We start from the raw sequence: 21,562 nt of genomic DNA, 5'->3' as shown, positions 1-21,562 counted from the left end.
ATTAAAAAAAATAATTTGTTCCTGGATATTCTCTTGCCAAGAGTATTTCGAGAATGATATTTTTGGCATTGAACGAGAATGTGATTTATACCGCTATCAAGCAACACTAATAAATCTATTAATTGTTGTGAGCTCCATTGCTCTTTTATTCGCAAAGAATACCTTATGGATTTGATTCTTTTACTTATTAAGTTTTTAGCTTTTCAACTACATGAAATCATTTGTATCACTAAATTTAGTTCTTCCTAATATGCTCTTGTTGATCTAAATATCCTAGAAGTGTGTATGTGCGCACACATGTGTGTTTTTATGTGCATTTGTATTGGAAAGATGAAATAAACAAAGTATACATCATCTTCATTTATATGCCTATTCTTTCACTATCGTTAGGAATCTTTTACTTGTATATGTATATAGAATACCTATAATTTTCATTATATGTACTTATGCAAGTATAATATGTACTAAAATGCTTGATAAGGTATGTTGGATGATATGCATGAATGAAAAGTATTATATGCATTAAAATTAGTGAAAATATTTTGAAGTGTATTAATATTGTCAATATTGTATTTAGCTTAGCGAAACAATTCACATATGCTTTTTTCTTTTGCAAATTATCCCCATTGCACCAAATACATGGACCTTAGATTTGATGGTATTGAATGAGTTACTTGTTCGGCGTAGAAATTATCACACCACTAGTTTTCAGAATCATTGTGCTTGAGAGAGTGTTGTGTGTTGAAAGTTGAAACCTTTCTCATACAATCCTGAAGTCATTACGTTTTGATCCAGGACACCGCTGCCATTGGGAGTACAACCTTCATAATTGCAAAATTTTGTTAAGGAAAATGGGCTTTCATATGTGAATCTTGAAACAAAAAGTAATACCAACTAAAAAATGGTTTACATTTTGATGTCTTAACTCACAGTTATGGCAACCCCCCAACATGGTAAAATTAATGGTTGAGATAAAGTTGCTCTGCACAATGGTTATTATTTGAAATAGTCATAAAATTAATGGTTGAAATAAAAAATATGAAAGTCAAACAAGTGATGAGGAAGCATACTTGAGCTAGTAAAACACATCTTGTAATAAATACCACATCACTTTCTCATATGCACCATCTATTTTAACGTTATATCTTGCATATTATGTTACATTATTTGCATACTTAGCATGTACATGCATAGTTATAAAACTGATTCATGTAGGACCTTTAAGTCTTTACATTTTATGCATATGTCATGTCCATGCATGTCATGCTAATATCAAGAGTTATGTAACTGATCCAAATAACATTTTTATTTGTTAGAATATGGTTCGTGGAGGTCATAGTGGTCGAGCACTCAGTGGTCGAGGACCAAGTGAAGGTCGTGGGACACCATTAGGTAGATGTCTCTGTATTATATTTAAATATAGGCATTCATTATGTTTTTGCTTATATGTTAATATAAAAATTGTTACTTGTTAATCATCTTTATAATATCTCAACTCAGTGATCGTCAATCTCAACCTTTGTCTTTGCGTACAACTTCGATATGTATATCATTTAAATAATTATAGACTTGATTAGTTTAAATGTGCATTGTGTGAATTTCTAACTCATTATTCTATAAATGATGTTTCACCTGCACATGACCCACCTACATGTGAACATTTTAATTTTTTTAAAAATTATCATAATTTCCTTTTTTGCCCCTGGCCTCCATTTTCCAAATAATTGAGTCAGTTTTGATCTAAATTCCATTCATTATTTGGATTCACTGGAATCCAAATCCATTTTGTATATTTGACTCAAATTTGGATCCAGATCTGACATCAAAATCTGATTCTGAGCCCTGTTATCCAATTTTCAAATCGAAATTATAAAAATACAAAAACAATTTTTGAATGGCTCAGACACTTTATCTGGTATCCATTTGGATTCACGGCTCTGTATTTCTTGATTTGAGATCCAAAAACTTGAATATTTTCTCAAAACTTTGGATCCAGATAATTTCTGAAGAAATTTCAGTGATTGTTTCGTTAGTGATGATCCAATTATTACTGAATTTCATCAATGTTCAATGCTTTCCATAAGTAAATCTGTCGGTGTTACCATTCTCCAGTAAGGTATATTTTACAACTATTATCGAATATCTTCACATATGTGCTAAGTATTGCAGCAACTGTTTACTGTATTTTACATCTAAGCTTTGCATTTGAGCTTTACTGTGTTCCTTTAACCAAATTTCATTATGCTCTTTCATTGAATTTCATTACTGTAGTCTTTTTTTTTTACTGATACTGTTGGGAATCTTTGAAAATAACAATCGAGTGTTATTGACCAAACTGGATTTTTCATCACTGATTTTCAGCAAATAGCTAATCTCCAACTAAATGTTATTGATCAACTATAATTTTTGTATACTGATATTCATTCAATATTAGGTTTCAGCACTCATAATATGTTGTTGCATCGTCTTTTGATTCAAACCATTTTAAATTGAATTCCAGGTTGTAGTCACAGATGCTTATTGTGTAACTTTTCCATTCTAATTAAAACCCTTTCCCATTTGATGCTCATGGTGCAATCTCACAGTAAACTGTGATTTTGTCATGATTTTACAGTAAAATTCTATTATAAATCACTGCTTATCTCAAAAAGTTGTGTGAAAGTGCATTGGATTCATATATGGAGTTAGCAGAACTTGAATTGTAGCATTGAGATTTCGTTAGTAGTGCATGTGGGTCAGTCTTTGTTAACATGAGTGTGTCTGTAACTTTGTGTCAACAGTGTGTTAGCATTGGGCGAATCAACATCGGTGTGTGAATTAATACACATTGCTTGTTTGGATCGAAGGGTCAGTTAGTCTGTGTAATGAGTTAGTTAATTTGTGAGCTATTATAGGCAGTGTTAGTATATTGACAGCTAATGTACGTTAGCATCTTAGCAGAGTGTGTGATTAGTAGATCTGAGTTAACAGTACATGATTTAATGGTATATATTGTATGAGTAATATAGTGTGTTAAATAGTAAAATAGCATGTGTTAGGTTGTATTACTGTGTCAACAGTGTGAGTTAGTACGTGTATTAGCATTGTATGAGTTAGCAATTTGTATCAGTAGTCTATTGGGTCAAGTGTGTTAGATAAATGTGTGTTAGCAGCAAGGTCGGGTGAGTGGTATTGTGTGGTTAAATAGTACATGTGCATTGGCAGTTTGCACGGGGTTAGCCTAATGATTAGCATATATTACTCATTTGGATCAAAATACCACATGGTTAGACTATGTTAGTAGTGTATTAGATAGTGTGGGTTTATATAGTTAGCATTATGTTAGTATAGTGTGTCAGGTAGGGTGTTATAGTTATTGTTTTACCTTTGAGTTTTATATCTGAGTCTTACAACTGAGTTTAACTGTTTGTTACATCTGAGTATTGTTGTGCTTTGCTTACCATGGAGTAGTGATTTTCAATGCCCCTTTTAATTGCTGATTTTCACAATAAATGTTTTACTGATTCTTAATGTTTTCTTACCAAGCATATGTAGTAGCAATTTTAGCATGTTGTAGCATATATTAACATCAATTTTAACATATGTTTGGTCTTTTGCATTTACCTAGTATGTTTTAGCATTGTCATATGTATCATAACATACACTAGTTCAATACATCACATACATGTTTTAATATCAATTTCCTCACTAACATTCAAATATCATCAAGTATATTATAGTTTTAATGTAACCTTTGAATTTCTCTTTATAATTTGTGTGTTGCTAACCCTGTTTCGCAGGAATTTACAAAAAAAATTGCTTTTCTTTCTTAGTTTAAGGATTCTTGATTACAATTCAATTCAAAATTTGTAATAGCTAGATGATAATGAGAACTCTTTACATTTCTAGTATTACAATAGAATGTATGAGTATGCAAATTCCTCATAAGCCACCCGTTTCATATTATTTTTCTTTTATTTTGAAAAATCTATAATGGTGAAACACGAATGACACATGCAACATTCTAATAAAAAGTAATTAATCCTAAGTAATGATTTGCATTTATAGCCATAGTCAAAATGTGAACAATACTTGAGATTTTTATCTTTTATGAGATAACATTTGATCCACACTTAGGTCTCTTTTAAATATCATTATATTTTCTGAAATTTTCTTTCTTTATCAGTTAAAATATGTTCATGGCCATAGTGATGATATATTGAGGGTTAATTTCATTTCAAATCTTATGAAGGCACAAAAAATATATTTTATTCTTTATCAGAATTACAATACATATTATATTATAATACATCTGTAACCATAGTCATGAATGTATTATAATATTAATCTTATTTCAAATCTCCTAAAAAATGAAATATCTTTTTTCAGATCTAATTTTCAAACTCCTTTCAAATCATGCATCATTTAGGATATAATTGCATTTATTTTTCATTTTATCTTAAAAAATCCAAGTGATTTTGAGACAAATTTCTAAATGTTTTCCTTATTTCTCAAATTAATCTTCAATTCTTATTTAAAATTCAAATTCATCTTTTTTTCTACTCAATTCTATCTTATTTCAAACTTCAAACTTCAAATATTTCAATTTCAAAGTTCAATTCAACTTTGAAATTTCAAGTTCATCTCCAAGTTTAAAATTCAATATCCCAGATCCAATTTCAAAGTTCAATTCAACTTTGGAATTTCAAATTCATTTCCAAATTCAAGATTCAATTTTCAAAACCAAATCAAATTTCAAAGTTCAATTCAACTTTGGAATTCCAAGTTCAAGATTCAATTCAATATTCCAGATCCAATTTCAAAGTTCAATTCAACTTTGAAATTCTAAATTCAAATCCAAATTCTATTTCTAATGAAAATTTCAATTTTTAAATCATTTTTCTATTTCAAGTTCATTTTCAATTCCAGGCCATAAATTCAATATCAAATTCAAAATTCATTTCAAATTTAATTCCAAATTCCAGATCTTGAATTTCAATCTAAAAAAACAAAATTCATTTCCATATTTAAATTCCGTCTTGATTTCTCAAAATCAATTCTATTTTTCAAAATCCATCACTATTCTTCAAATCCAATTCACATTTTAAATTCTATTTCCAATTATAGAATTCAATTACATTTTTACATCCCATCTTGATTTTCAACTCCAAATCCAATTCCCAAATCCATTTCCCATTTATAAATCAGAATTCAACTTTGAAACGAATCCAAAGTTTCAAATTGAATTTCCAATTCGATTTTCATAAAAAAAGGTCTGAGTTCAAATATCAAATTCAAATATCTAATCCCGATTTCAAAATCAAAAATTGATTTTTTAACTCTAGAATCAGATCGCATTCAGACTCAAAGTATAAAATTTCAAAATCAATATTTTATCTCAATTTATCAGACTCTAAACCCAATCTTTCTCCTTCAAATTCAAATCCTAAACTACTTTCCAATCTCTGATTATTCCAAGACTTAGAATTTCAAAGTCTCTTTTCCCAAAACTATTTCAAATCTTAAGCTTAGATTCAAAGCTTAACTCTTCCAAATCGATGTCAACTCTGTAAAAACTATTTCTTCAAATATTTTCAAACTTATTTCAAAATCACTTGGAAAGTCCCAACATTTCTGAATTATTATTCTCAAAAGCATACATATTTTGCATTCACATTACACAAGCATGATTCTTTGTGCACTTTTAGACTTAAAATAATTTTTTAGATATTATTTAGGCAAAGCAAAAAACATAAGTTCGATCATTGGTTCAATTACCCTTGGTAAATGCATCATAAATGGTTAAACCTTGTACCGACAAGAAAATCCGTCTTCCCATTTTTCCCATGAATTTTAAAAAATGGAGGTGAGTAATTTCAAAATATTTTTAAAGGTCAAGTGAGACCTTGAAAAAAAAGTTTCTCTCTTATTTCTTTTCTTTTCTCTCCTCTCTTCTTTTTCTATCTTTTATTCTCCCTTCAAAAAGGGAAAAGAGGCTAAAAAGGAAAAGATAAGGAAAAGAGAAATCAAAGAGAAAATCTTGCAATGATCACTGAACACCAGTTACTCATACAATCATGAGTCAACGTTGGTTGGTATGTATAATTCCATAATGGTTAAAGTTATTTACTCAACATGTAGATAAAATGTGTACATGGATTTTCTTATTTTTTTACAACAGTCCAAGAGAGTCATACAAATGTTGGGTCTTCTTAGTTTGATACACGATGACTCATTGAAATAATATATATTTATAGTCGATCATAAGTATTTCATTGTCACTTATCCAATACTTATCTTATAAATAGTGTATATCGTTAGTCGATTGTTAATGTGTATCAATTCATATGCAGTGTGAGGTTCAAGCCACAAGAAGTGATTCAAGAAATTAGGAAGTCATTAGTTCAGCCTCTTATAGGACCGCTCGCTCAATAGAAAAAGTATCCGAAGGAGGTGTTGGACAGATTATGGTCCTAATTTATGGTATACATTTGTTTATTATAGTTAATGTGTTTCGTATTTAAACTTTTTTTATAGTCATGTGTATTAACTTTCTTAAATTATTTATAGACTTCGAATTGCTTCACGACTGCGAAATAAGAGTAAGATGCAAGGCTAGTGTGGCAGAAGGTGACTGCCAGTCGATTTGGCGACATGCTTCACAATATGAAGATTGCAACAATAAAAGCAGCTAGTGGGATAGATGATCCACTCTAGTGGAAGAACCATGACTCTTTTACTATCAGGATAAATTATTGGGATGCAATGTGCGATAAGTGGCCGAACAATGAATTTCAAAACTGCTAATGAAATACTGCACAGAACCAAGCGAAAATGCCCGATGCCCATCTACACAAAGGTGATTGTAGGACTTTCGAGAGTCACTAGAAGAAAATGGTAACTCATCAACATATATATATATATATATATATTTATAAGTATTTATGCATACTTTCCAATTTAAATTTTTTTATCATTTAAACTTACAGAAAGTCGAAAATCGAGGCCCTGTGCCTTACAAGGATGTGTTTGTTGAAACACATAAACGTAAGAGCATTGGAGAGTTTGTATTAGAGAAGGCGAGAGCGACAATGATATGTATTTATTGTATTAATAAACATTATAATATACAAGTTACCATGAATTACATTATCATAAACATTATAATTTTTAATTATTAATTCATACTATAATCATTATTTTGTATGAGTCACATGAGCAACATATGGTAGAGCAATATGTCGGTGACTCCACTCAGCATCCGCCTTTTGTTCCTGCAGTATAGGTGACTACAATCAGTGAACCTAAAAAATATCGTGTGTTCGGGTTGAGGATTAAAATGAACACTACAACAGTCGTTGCCTCCTCCAGCCAGAGTTCTCAAAGTTCTCCCGCCAACATCAACTCTCAGCGTCTGATTGACCCTGCTATTTCTTGGGATGGTGTTTGTCAGCTTCTTTAGGACACAATGCATGACTTTTTATATGAAGTTATTCCCAACCTTGTCCATAATGAGTTGTACAACTTTTTTCAGGATAAAAAAACTTTGTCTGCCTTCAACATGAGCTCCGGTACCCGCTAGATACGTACAACGTTTATTTTAATACATATCTAAAGTTTTATGTCGTTAAATTTTAGTACATATATGCCTATAATATTTCATTATGTCATTAATTTTTAGGAACTCTACATGTACTGTTTATTGGCCTCTGAATTCTGTTAATGTCCTTCACTTTATTGCTAGTCTATGTGTCATTCAGTCATGTTACTTTGATTGCCTTAGATTAAGTGCATTGCATATAATTAATTTCATTATATTTTGTTTATCAATATTAACATTTCGATTCTCTTGTAGGATGCTGGAGATGATCAGCATAGAGGAGCTAATGGAGGCATGAATGGAGGGGCAGATCAAGACAATGAAGAGGATGATGCTCTGAATCTTGGCGAGGAGTAGCTTCATGTATTGGATTTGTTTCACGTACTTGTTTCAAACAAAACTCTTTGTATATGTTCACCTGATTGTTGTTAAATTTGTTTCACTTATAACTTGTGTTAATTCTGTTTTACCTACTTTGTATATGTATTTTTTATATGTACTTTATCTTTTATACACACGTTATATAAATTGTATAACGAGATTTTTTTTCTCGATATTTATATTTCAAACAAATTTATTTATATATTTTTTTATTTTTTGCGACGGATTAGCAACAGATAATATCCGTCGCTAATATTCAGCGATAGATTTTCTGAAGAAATTCAATCGCAAAATGACAATGGTATTTGGCAATGAATAATATCCATCACAAATTTAGCGATGGATTATTGACGAATATCAATCTGTCTCAAAAACCAAACCAACACTTATTTAGGGATGGATCATGGCATTCGCTAATCTGTAGTAAATTAGCGATGAAAGTAGTGACAAATTAGTCATGTCTCTAATTAGTGACAAGGAATTGCGACAGACGCTATCAATCGCTAATATGTCACCAAACAGTTCAACGACAGATTAACATCGAATAGCGTCCGTCGCTAATCTGCATAATTCTTGTAGTAGGGCAATCACACTTTGAGTGTGCAGCTGCACCCAACTGCCCTCCATCATTTGCGGGGCCCAACAGAAGATGGAGGGCAGATAAGGTGCAACGGGAGTACTCGGACCAGTGAGTACCCCTTCGGTCCTTGTCCAACAAACCAGAATATGACACATTGTTCTAGGATCTCAAGGTAGGATCACATCTTATATTTGGTACAGTTTTTTGTAATCCAAAATAGGGTCACCATTTTGTGTAGGCTCTATATTTGGATCCAAACCAAATTCGATCTCTGCGTCTTTTCTACACTTACCATGCTTTCAACTATTTATCTTCTTCCCATACAGTACGATCATGTTAAATTTGGATCAGGATTCAACTTTGCTACGTCAAGTCTAGCTTGAATCTGTATCCGGATTCAGACCTGTTGCACAATATTAGGATTCATATCGGATCTTCTACGAACCGGCCCTCATCCGACCGGCTTGCACTCCTATTTGGGTCGAAATCGAATAGATCCGGTCTATAGGCGTCATTCGCTAAATTATAAAAGGGTGTTTTAGGAATCTGAAAGATAATAAAAGCCGTGGCGCGAAAGCCAGGCGCCCTTCGACTTCGAGAGTCGGATTGCCGCCAACGAGCCCCCCATGGATGACAACGGCTATCGTTCACCCCAATTCTCGGAGGTACGTTATCAAACCACTGTTCTCAAAGAAACAAGAATCTGAGGTAGAAGAAATTCGTGCGATAACTAGTTAGATTATTTTTCTTTTTGGGTTTATTTTCTTCGATTCTTTATTCGATAACGATGACGTTGATGGGTCGTATTGAAGGTGTTCCGATCGTGTCTCGATTTTTTTTCTTCCTTGCTGTCTCTTTGTGGTTATATCGATTTATGTGGAAACCGAGTGATTCATTTCGAGATCAGGGACGCATGGATTGGTGTTTGGTGGTTGTTGTTGAAGTTTTATGGGTTTTCTCAGGAAAACGTCTCCCTCTTTTTTTTTTTTTCTTTTTTGTGTGAAACCGTTTTTTATGAATCTTTGATATTCGATGAAGTCTGAGATTAGTAAATCTGCCATCTAATTTGCCTCGGCCCGTTCTGGTTCCTTGGAATAGCTCGGTTAGTTACTAACTCTTGCTTTTCAGGTATTGGAAATCATTCTAATTGAAGATCTTTGGTTTCGGATATTCCGTTTTTTTTTTCGGGATATTGCAAGATGGACATGAAATGCCTCAATGTCATACCTTGTTGTTGAGTCATGCATAAGCTTGTGGACAACAAGAGACATAATCAGGCTTGGCATCAGTGGCGGAGCCAGGAGTTTAAACTAGGGTGGGCAAAAATATGTAGTAAAAAAATATTAATAAATAATAATAATATGTTTTAGAAAAATCAAGCAATTATTTTAAAATATACTTTTTACAATTGGCATCATCATTTTTTTTATATTTGAAAAATAATTCATAATTGATTTATTTTTAATTATAAAAAAATAGTAATTGATAAAGATTACAGATCTCTCGGATATGCTAATTGATATAAAAAAAATCCCTAACACTCTAACCAAAATCAAACATTCATTATTCATAGATTTATGCATTTGAGAAAGAAAAACCTTAAAACCATAATTAAACGTTCATACAAATTTTAAAAAATTGAAACCCTAATTCGTACAAACATCATAAATTATGGATTTATGCTAATTGATAAAAAAAAAATCATTAATATTCCACTAAAAACAAGCACTTATGAATCATAGATTCATGCCTAGTGGTAGTTTTAAAAAACTCCAAAACTATAACCAAGCATTTATATTATTATAAAAAAATCAATTCAAAACCTTAAATCATAACAAAAATAATTTACATATGTTAATTAAAAAAATAAAACCCTTAAAATTCTAACCAAAGTCAAGCATGCATTCATGGAATAATTTTTAATGTTGATTGAAAAAGAAACACAAAAATACCTAATAAATATTCATTTTATTTCAAAAATAAAAATAAAAAACTTAAATCCTAACAAAAATCATAGATTTAGGGGTTTGATAAGTGATAACTAAAATCAAGCATTTCACTAATGGAATCATATTCAATGATAATTGAAAAGAAAAAAACACAAAAAAACTAAACCTAATAAAACTTTCACATCATTTTGAGAAAAAAAAAACTAAAATCAAGCATTTCACTCATGAAATCATATTTAATGATAATTGAAAAGAAAAAAACTAAACCCTAATAAAACTTTCACGTCATTTTGAGAAAAAAAAAATCTAAAATCAATACTGTTGAGAATAGGTGGTTTTATGTTAAGTAATAGGTGGTTTTATGTTAAGTACTCTTATATTAGAGTCTTTTTGAAATTTTACTCTTATAAGGGTTTAGATGTAATTTCTCTTTTTTGCCTCTCTCTATTTAATATAGAGAGAAGCCCTAATCAAGATTATGTCATTGAGTTTTCTGTGCAACCGTCTCTCTCTCTCTCTCTACACAGGTGGCTGCCCCTGTCTACATGGTATCAGAGCTTGCGATCTCGGGAGCGTGATTTCGAAGAGGACTGATCGTCACCAACGAAAAAAAAAATTTTCAGACTGCGAAAAAAAATTATATCAGGTTTGCTGTTGCACTAGTGGGAAGATCTGATAACAGATCTGGGATGTCACCCAGATCTGTCGTCAGATCTAAGGATGGATCTTACCCAGATCTGTCGTGATCTCCTGGAGCTGTAAACAGATTTTATCTGTTTTTTTTTGGATTTTTTATCGCCTGGCGTGATTTTCTGGAGCATGATGAGTTCCTGTTGATGCGTGCATGCTGTGATTGACGTGCTGCTATTTGGGTAACGCAACAGGCTTCTGTGCTGCTGTATCGCAGTCGAGAGTTGTTGGCTGTTCCGGGCTGTTCCTGCCACGCAACAAGTGTTTGTGATATTGCGTGCCAGCCGAGAGTGTCATATTTTTCTGTGCTGATTGCGTGACTACCGTGATTCTGATTTTTTTTTGCTGCGTGTCATCGAGATATGATTGATCTATTTAATTGTTTGAAGACTGATTGTAAGTTATGCTCTATATGTTTTGGAAACAGCAGTTGTCGTATTCGTATGCTTTGCAACTGAATAGTATTGTTGGTCGTGGTGTGTTTGGGTGCAGCAATGGTCTTAACTCCCTGCTGGGGTGAGTTGTGTTTCGTGCTGTATTAGTTTCAGCTATACATTTGTCGTGGAAGCAGCAGGAGTGATTACCTGCTGGTTGTGGACTGTTTTGTGGAAACAGTAGGGCTGCTTCCTTATAGTGGTGGAAAACTCTACTTAAATACTTGTTGTTCTAGAGAACAGTATGGCTGAAAGTTTGAAATATGATTCGAAAATGGAACAGATTGGGGAGTATAAGGCTTTTGCCAACCCCTTCTCATATGGCTCTTTCGTTAGGTTGAATGAAACCAACTATGCCCGATGGTCCAGAACTTTTATGATGTCGGTATCTGGACATCGTCGAAAACACATTTTGTTGGAAGGCGAACCCACTGAAAAGTTGGGAAAATATGTTACTTGGGATGAAGATAATGACATAGTTATGTCATGGATCATGAATAGTGTTGAACCCCATATTGCAGATGGATTGATCTACTATAATTCAGCAAAACTGATGTGGGACAATCTTCGTGATACATACTCACAAGAAACGAATGTGAGTCGTATCCTGCAAGTCGAACAAGAAATATATAATTTACAACAGGGAAATCAGACCTTGGCCCAGTATTATGCTTCTGTCAAAGCTGCGTTTGAAAGACTTAATGCTCACAGGCCTCTTTGTTGCTCGAAGCAAAAGGATCATCAAGAACAAACCATGGTTGCTCGTTTTCTTACAGGGCTTTCTTCAGATTTTTCTGTTGCAAAAGTTCAAATGTTGACTGGATCAGATGTTCCCACTCTTGATGATGCTTATAATCGTCTGAGTAGACTTGCGATCTCTCTGCCACAGTCTCAGCTTATAACTCAGTCATCTGCTCTTGTTGTCCCATCTAGTTATGGGCGTGGAAATATTCAGAATATCAGAGGACGAGGACGTGGACGTGGTATGGGAGGCAGAGGAAAGCTTCAATGTACATTCTGTGGAAAATCTGGACATTTAGAAGATCGTTGCTGGGATAAGCATGGTCGGCCAACATCTTCTTCATCAAAGTCATATACTCCTAAAGCAAATGTGACTACTCTCGAGGCAACAAATGTACAAGAGAATATCGCTGAAAATGAAAGTAGTATCACCCTTAGTCGTGCAGAATATGATGAGCTGATAGCTCTTCGACCTCCTGTAGCTGGTGTTGCATATTCAACCGGAAATCATCTTCATCCGACTGATAGTAAGTGGGTTATTGACTCTGGTGCTTCCAGACATTTGTGTGGAAATTCACATGTTTTTTCAGATCTTAAGGATGTTAAGGCTCAGCTTGGAGTCTCCTTAGCCGATGGGAGCTCCTCCCCGGTTGCTGGTCAGGGAAATATTTCTATATCCTCCTCATTACAGTTGAATAATGTTCTTCATGCCCCAAACTTTCTTCAAAGTTTACTCTCTGTTAGTTGCCTTATAAAAGAAAAAAACTGTAGAGTGATTTTTGATCAAATGGGTTGTCATTTTCAGGATTTGCTGACGGGGAAGAAGATTGGTGGAGGCTATGAAGAAAATGGAATTTACTACCTACATCATCCAATGGGTTCTGTTAATGCTGCAGTGGAACATTCACTCAGTCCTGTTCAGTGGCATCGTCGTCTTGGTCATCCTTCATTGTCAAAACTTCGGTCGGTCTTTCCTCAGATTCCTTCCACCACATCATTTCAGTGTGAAGCATGTCAGTTGGGCAAGCATCATCGAAGTTCGTTCCAAAAACATTCATAGATTTATGCTAACCTAAAAAGAAAAGCAAAACCCTTAATATTCTAATCAAAATAAAGCATTCATTACATGCCTAATCTTAATTAAAAAATACAAAAACTTTAAAATCTTCATTAAACATTCATGTTATTTAAATTAAAAAACTAAATAAAGACCTAAGCCCTAACAAACATCATAATTTGAAAAAAACAAAAAGGAACAAAAGAAAAGAAGAAGATGAAGACGATGACCCAATGATCAGCCACCAGGGGCATGCACCGAAGATGCCCGCTGAATGGCAAACTACGGCAAATGTGAGAGAGAGGGGAATCAGGGTCAAGCAGGGGCCACGAAAAAGAGGTTGGGGTGGGTGCCATGACCCGATCTCTCATCAGGGTGGGCACTAACCTGTCTTTCATTGGATCAGGGTGGACACAGCCCACCCTGACCTTAACTCCCTATTGGTGGGGTTTTCTGGTCAAGGTGGGCACTTGCCAACCCTGGCTTCAAAGTGGTTCCGCCACTTTTCTAATTCTGGGGTGGGCAGTCGCCCACCCCTGGCTCCGCCACTGTGGGATTGGGGTTACAGTTTCCAGTGTCCCCGCTTCCACCATAAAACCAGGTTTTGGACCCTCAGGTTGTCGCTTAGTGCTGATTTTCACACCGCGTGCTTTTGCCTCAGTCTTCAACTTGTCATTCCGGATTTTTCTAAGCTGGAACTCTTCTCTGCGTCTGCGTGATGGTACCGAGTCGAGTTGACTCGACCACCGAGTCGACTCGGTTTCTAATTCTAGGGTGGGCTACCGCCCACCCATGGCTCCGCCACTGCTTGGCATCATTAATGACTCTGGTTTTGAAATTTTGTATGTTTTTTTCATTATTATTGTTAGAAAAAACTGTATGGAGTTTTCCTTTAATTATGGTGAAAACAACCAAGTTCGTCCATTGTAAATGAGGAGGTGAAATGAACAAAGAGGTAATATATACTTTGATTCTATGCTCATGATACATCTCTAAGCAATTTTCTGGGTGCCATTTTGGCCACTGTTATTGGGTTCTCTATTTTGGTTAGTTCCTCAATAACCACGGCCAGTGTTGGGGTCTGGAGTCTTTAATTTTTGCTTAAATATTAATCTAGAATTCCAGGTCCTCTAGGAACTGTACCCTGATCTGATTCCATTCACCCTGGCGAGTATGCCTCCACTGACTTGACAGGTGCATAGAACAAGATATCTGACATGTTAAACATTAAATTGGTTAAGAAGAGTGAGGGTGATTTTTTCTTGAGTCGCAAGAGGATAGATAATTTGCTTTCTTTCATTCTCTCTCTCTAAATAAATTTACTTTCTTTCATTCTATTATTTCATACTGCTTTCATTATTTTCTTGTTTTCCCTTTGTTTTCTTTATATAGTTTCTGCTTCTCTAGTTGTAATATTGTGGCATAATACAAATTGAAATTGTCTGTGATCATACTGAAAAGTAAGATGGAACGTGTCTCCTCCTAAAGGAAAATGAGTAGAGTCAGAAACTTGGTGCCTATAAGATGGTCATCAATTTTTGCTTCTGAACATTCAGTTGACTGAGAGAATGGATAAATAGCATGCCCGTTGACATTTGCTATATGCCACCACAATCATTTCATGCTCTGCGAGACTTGTAAGAAGCATCAGTCTTTGGGCACAAGATCCCTTTGGTTAAATGTTGCAATTTTAGCTATCTGTCCATCATGTGTAATGTTGGATTTTCTTGTTAGCACATGTTTCATCTAAATCAAACAAGGATTTATAACAACCGTATACATTTTTGTTAAAATATTTTCTGCTTGGATGAAGCCAGTGGGTTGTCTTGAGTCTTGATGTTTCTAGTATACTTCCATAGGAGGCAGCGTGGCTTCCAGTTTGGCTTCAAACATGCCGGACGTCATCTTTGACCAAGCAAGCTAAGGAGACTGTTGTTTTTTCTCAGGCACCAAATGTATGGCTTCTTTATGCTCTTAGTTAATCTCTGAAGTTTGATCTCATTAGTCTCCATTAAGAAGTATTATCTGCATTTGAAATCATAGTCATTTTCAGTTCTCTGAATTGCTTAGAGAGATTATCTGCTTCCTTAACATCAATCTCTCAAAAAGCATGTTCTACATGCACAAGGATGCCTGTTTGTTTGTATATGAGTTTTCTGTGTAGTTGGCTCACACGTTTGTTTTGAATCAATATTTGGAGGCAACCACTAATGAAATGTTCTTCTTATCATGGTTAGAACCTTAGGGTACTTCAAGAAACTTCCAGTGACGGACAAGAGTCCTTGAGAGAAGGTGCTAGATACAGCAATTGCTGCTTGTTTTTATCAGGAGAAGACCAATGCTCTGTTGGAAATAGCTTGTCCTTTGAAAATGTATGTTTCTTATCAATATTATATATAGGACTTATCTGTTTGTTGGTCCTTTTTATATGTTAAACTGGTGTATAAAGTTGATTACTATGTGGTTTGCCAGTAATTTTTTTCCTTTCTTTCTATTGTTACTCTGATTTTCTGGTCTTGTCTGACTTTGGCATAGAATCATTAAATCTCCAACTGGACTGTGCATGAAGTGGAACATTTTTACTCCTTCCTTCAACTATAACTGCGTTATTTTCCTTGGTGTGTGATGTGTTGGCTAATACATCACATACCCTTGGTGGAAAGAAAATTCATGCCTACGTAAATTCTGGTTGAAAGCTACCAGATTAGCCAATACATTACATTTTGTTTAAGCACCTCCTGGAGTATATGAAGGTGTTGAATCTAGAACCAAAGACTGCAAATGGAACTTTTGACTTGAGTAAATTGCAGTCAGATATCCGTGGTTTTGAAATAATTTAAAGGGTATCATCACAAACATTGTTTGAACATGTTTACAAAAAGGTTGTAGCTGTATTTTGTTACCTTGGGAATGTAAAGAATCTTTTTTAATAAATAATATGTATTTTTCTTTTGATGTTACGAGTAATACAGAGATCCAACCTAGGATACTAGGATCGAGATCTGTTGGGTAAAAAGAAAAAAAAGATGAATTTTTTGGCCCACAAACAAAGGTGGACCAATGCCAGAATCCCACTTAAAATATTTATTGAAATAAATATATAAGATGCATATTTTGTATCTGCTGCATGGAATTAATATGTTTATCTGACAGGTACCACCTTTCCATCTATACCTTTCCTCGGGCATTTCAGGGCAGTCCTCAAGTCAGGTTTATGAAAAGTATGACGGAGAGAGAGTCTACTCAAACAATAAGGCATGCCTTAAGCATACACCTGAATCTTCAGCTGTCAAGAATGTTGAAGGGCTTCAAACAAAACTGACAGATATAGTTCCCGTTGAGAGCAGTCAACCACAAAAAGACAATGCACGGAAATGTCATAACCGCCATTCACAGCTTCTCAACAATAAATGTGATGTTAAAAATGTCAGTACTGGCTTCCTAAAAAATGCTGATGCTGACAATGCTGTTGAACTAGCTGTTGCAGCATCTGAAGCACTTGCCATCTCTGAGATGGTGAATAATTCTGTGCCTTCTGAAGCTTTCTCTGCTTCGTCTGTATTGGAACTTGCCCTCAGGGTTAAGGAAGCACGGATTCAGTCACAACTCAATAATGCAGATGTTTCTGTCATTCCATCTGATGAAGTTGATCAGATGGACTCTTTATCTGACTTGGATGAGGACAGCATGGAAGACGCATTTTCTGATGTAGGTTTGTCTACCAGTGCAGTTGCTATGGATAATTCATTCTGTATGCAGCTAAATCCCACTTTTGATAGTCTTAAAGTTGAAACCTCTAAAAAATTTTCTTCACCACCAAGCATGGAGAAAAATGTTAGTGATTTCCAAGTATCGGGTGCAGCTTCCCATGCATGTCTTGCACAAGGGTGCATTTCAGTTCCAAGGGAGGGTTTCGGTTTGTGTACAAGTTCTGTTGCCACACATGTTTCAGAATCCCAAAGTGTCTGTCTAGAAAATGTGCGGAAGAACGACCTGAAAACTCAGGAAGTTGATTCTGTGAGCACTTTGAATGAAGGGAATTCAGTAGATGGTGCTGCAGCAAGACAGGATGAGTTACTTACAACAACCAGTTCTCCAGTTACAACGAATACTCCTGAAAGCTCCAAGGGATCTGAGGTAATAAGTCCAAAAGTTTTCATTTTCATAGGTTAGAACTTCTAAATTTGTTCAACTCTTCCTGTATGTTGGGGAGAAACTCCATGTGAAAATTCTATTTTTGTTTTTGCCTTATGTGATTACATGGTATCAGGCTAAGGATTTTTTTTTCTTTTCTTGTTTCCTTTTTTCTCCTAATCCAATTGATTGTATGTTTTGGTGGTAAATCATCTGTATCATCAAATGTGAAAGCATCTCTTCTTTTTATTATGCTTCTTCCTTTTTTCGGCTGAGAGCTTTGTTGAAACAACTTAGTTTCGAGTTCAGTTGCTAGGATAATCAAATAGAAATTTTCCTTCTGCAGATTGTTAAAATATATGTATATATATATATTATATATCCATGTGTATATATAATCATATATATATATATATCCATGTGTATATATAATCATATATATATATATCCATGTGTATATATATAATCATATATATATATATTATATGTTATGTAATAGGTAATGCTCTCTAGGGGCATTTTGGTTTTGTTATTTTCATGTAAATAGTGACTGTCCACTGGGGACAATATTGTACTTTTGTCTTTGTTGTGTAGTATAGGGGGTCTATATGATTGTTGGAACAGTTTCCAACAATCATAAATATGACTGTTGGAACATTGAATGCCTCTCTTAAATGCCCATCTTGGCTCTATATATAGTCTTTCTCCTCTTTTTAAGATAATACTTCTTTTAAGCATTCATGCTCAATAAAATGAATATTTTTTATATATTTGTTTTCTTGTTCCTCTCTTTAGTTCTTTGATGTCTTGAATGCACTTAGTGCTTGTGTAGTGCCTTTGTGCTCTTGTATTGTCCCTTAGTTTGACTTGTGTATGTGCATGTGCACTTTGTGTTTATGATCTTATAAGCCCTTAGAGGCCATCGTTTTGTATTTTCATATATTTCATTATATGGTATCAGCGCCAAGAAATCTTTCTTGGTATTTTGCCTTTTTTGGGTTTTGGGATTTTTTTATTCAAGTTCTTGCATCGTGAAGGATTTGTGTGTTAAAACATATGTAATAATACCATAATACCCGATAGGGGTATTATGGTCATTTCACAAAGTACCCCATAGGGGTACTTATTTTGTTTCTCGTATTTCACTATTTTTTATTTTTCTTTTTATTTTTATTTTTGTATTTTTTGGATACCGAAAAGGGGCCCCACAATGGAGTCGTTGGGGCCCCCAACGGTCACATATGTGACCGTTGGGGGCTCCCAACGACTCTATTGGGAGCCCCTTTGGTCTCCTCTTCTTATAAATAGGGGGAACCCCCCATGTATGTGGCATTGCTCTTGAGAGCTCCTCTTCAATAATAGTGATATTATTTTTCATGTGTGTAGCCTTTTTATAAGGCCCTTTGTATATCCCTTAGTGGATTTTCTCTCTTGTGCTTGTTGCATTTGTCCGTGTGGGACATAGTGAATGCTTTAGCATTCTTGGTTTCTTCCGCTTATTTCATTACATGGTATCAGAGCCATAAGATCTTCTAAAGGTAAAATCTTGTCTCTCTCTACTTCCTTTCTTTCTCACATCTTCCTTGTGTAGCAATGGAAGTCAAGATCGATCTATCATTCAAACTCAATGGAAAAAATTACATGATGTGGGCATCCGCAATGGAGAATAATCTCAAAGGCAAGAAGCTTTGGGGTTATGTAATGGGAACCGTTCCGGAACCCCAACTTAAGCTCACAAAGATGGAAGGAGATCAAGAGAAAGCACTTGAAGGCGATGCTAGTCTCAAGGCCATTGAAGATTATAATCATCAAATGGAAGATTGGGAGAGCAACCATGCAAAAATCCTTGCATGGTTTATGAATAATGTCGAACTTAAGGTATGTGCAAATATTGCAAAATTCCGCCGGGCAAATGAAGCTTGGTTTTTTATGAAGGGTATGTTTACCCAAAAGGATCTTGCAAGAGCTTATTTCTTGCAAGAAAAAGTAAGAACCACAAAACAAGGCGACATGAGCATACAAGATTACTATAGTGCTCTAAATCCTTTGTGGGATGAATTGGCTCTTTTAGAGCCTAAATGGGTATCTATGGAGGATGTGGTTCTAAGACAAAAACAAATGGAACAAGATAGATTGTTTCAATTTTTATTTGGGCTTCGTCCCGAATTTGAACAAGTGAGATCCTCACTTCTCCATAGATCCACGTTTCCTCCCTTAGAAGAAGCTATTGCCGAGATTACTCAAGAAGAGACTAGGCATAGCATGGGTAAAAGCATAGAGGAAGTTCTTGCCGTATCTAAACCCGACAATCATGTTAAAACATACAAACCACCTCATTTTGGTAAGCAAGGGAGTGGTGGAAGAAAAATGATTATATGTCACCATTGTTATGAGCCGGGACATATTAAACCCGTTTGCCCAAAGCTAAATGGGGCATTCAAGCCAAAGGTGGCTTCCGTTGAAGAATCCACCACCAAAGAAGATGACGGCAAGAACGGGGATCTCAAAGACACTCTTGGACAAATCTCCTTGGCTCTTCAACAAATCTTAAAGGTCACTTCTTCCACCTCCGGTGCCGCCATTGCCTCATCATCACCTCCCGGTACGTACTCTTGGATTTTAGATTCCGGAGCTTCTTTTCACATGACCCCTCATGAAAATGCATTAACCAATGTGCACACCAATTCAAAAATGTCTTGTGTCTCTACGGCCGATGGAACTTTTCTCAAAATAAATGGTGTTGGAACTCTTGATTCTAAAAATGTTCAAAATTTCCTTGTTCCAAAAGTTAGAATAGTTCCAAAACTAAATCTTAACCTCTTTTCCGTTTCTCAAATAGCCGACCATGGATGTGAAATATCTTTCTCATCCCAAGGGTGCTTTGTGCAGGATCTCCGGTCCGGGAAGCGGATTGGGCGAGGCCATAGGAAGGGAGACCTTTATTTTATGGATAATTTAATGCTTCCAAATACCTCATTTTGTACTTATGTCCAAGACAAAAATATTGAAACTTGGCATAAAAGGCTTGGACATCCAAGTTACTCTAAAATGTATCTTTTTCCTTTTGGACACAAGTTTTGTAAAGAAAAAGATATCAATTGCAAAGATTGCATTTTTGGCAAAATGAAGTCTACTCCTTTTCCTATTAGATCCTTTGTGACAACAAGACCTTTTGAATTGGTGCATTCCGATGTTTGGGGGCCATCTCCGGTTCTATCTAAAGGTGGTTATTCATATTATGTTACTTTTATTGATGATTATACTAGATATGTATGGATTTATTTTCTTAACTTTAAATCGGAAGTTTTTAACTTCTTTAAAGAATTCCATGCAAAAATTCAAAATCAATTTCAAAGTCAAATATCCATTCTTAGATCCGATTCGGGTGGAGAATACTTATCAAATGATTTTCAAGCATATCTAAAACAACATGGCATTTGTCATAAAAAATCTTGCCCAAGAACTCCTCAACAAAACGGTCTAGCGGAAAGAAAACATAGGCATATTTTGGAAACCACTAGATCCTTACTCATTTCTAAAAATATTCCTAAAAATTTTTGGGCCGAAGCCGTGTTAACCTCCACCTATTTAATCAATAGGATGCCATCTTCAAAATTGAATAATATCTCCCCTTATGAAAAACTTTTTAATATGACACCCGACTACAATCGTCTTCGGATTTTTGGGTGTAAATGCTTTGTTCTTTTACATAAAAGAGATAAATTGTCACCTAAAACAATAGAATGTGTATTTTTAGGATATGGTGAAAATCAAAAAGGCTATAGATGCTTTGATCATAAAAACAATAAGTTATTTGTCTCCAAAGATGTAACCTTTCTAGAAGATGAAAATGGATTTGACATATTGGAAAAATCAAATGAAATTGATTATATGTTTATCAATGATGTTTTAGAAGATTCAAATGATGACTCTTTGAGTCATCCGGAAATTTTAGAAAATACTCATGATTCTCATGATGATGATGTATCACCAACTAATGGTGACAATCTCCAAGTA

General features: G+C 34.7%; 1 protein-coding gene across 1 annotated transcript in view; it reads left to right on the top strand.

The window, feature by feature from the left end:
* Nucleotides 1-9,148: 9,148 nt before the first annotated feature.
* The window catches only part of LOC149836506 (uncharacterized), a 47,091-nt gene continuing 34,677 nt past the window's right edge, over nt 9,149-21,562 (top strand). Inside the window, exons 1-4 of the mRNA XM_090006935.1 lie at nt 9,149-9,205; nt 15,271-15,366; nt 15,649-15,783; nt 16,565-17,548. Of these exons, the coding sequence (XP_089863061.1) occupies nt 9,167-9,205; nt 15,271-15,366; nt 15,649-15,783; nt 16,565-17,548 (1,254 nt within the window). The 5' untranslated portion in view covers nt 9,149-9,166. The remainder of the gene's footprint in view (nt 9,206-15,270; nt 15,367-15,648; nt 15,784-16,564; nt 17,549-21,562) is intronic.

The sequence above is a fragment of the Nuphar pumila genome, chromosome 5, assembly GCF_984573655.1.
Source record: "Nuphar pumila chromosome 5, dmNupPumi1.hap1.1, whole genome shotgun sequence".
NCBI lineage: Eukaryota > Viridiplantae > Streptophyta > Magnoliopsida > Nymphaeales > Nymphaeaceae > Nuphar > Nuphar pumila.
Note: the sequence above shows the minus strand (reverse complement) of the source record. Positions and strands in the feature narration are given on the sequence as shown.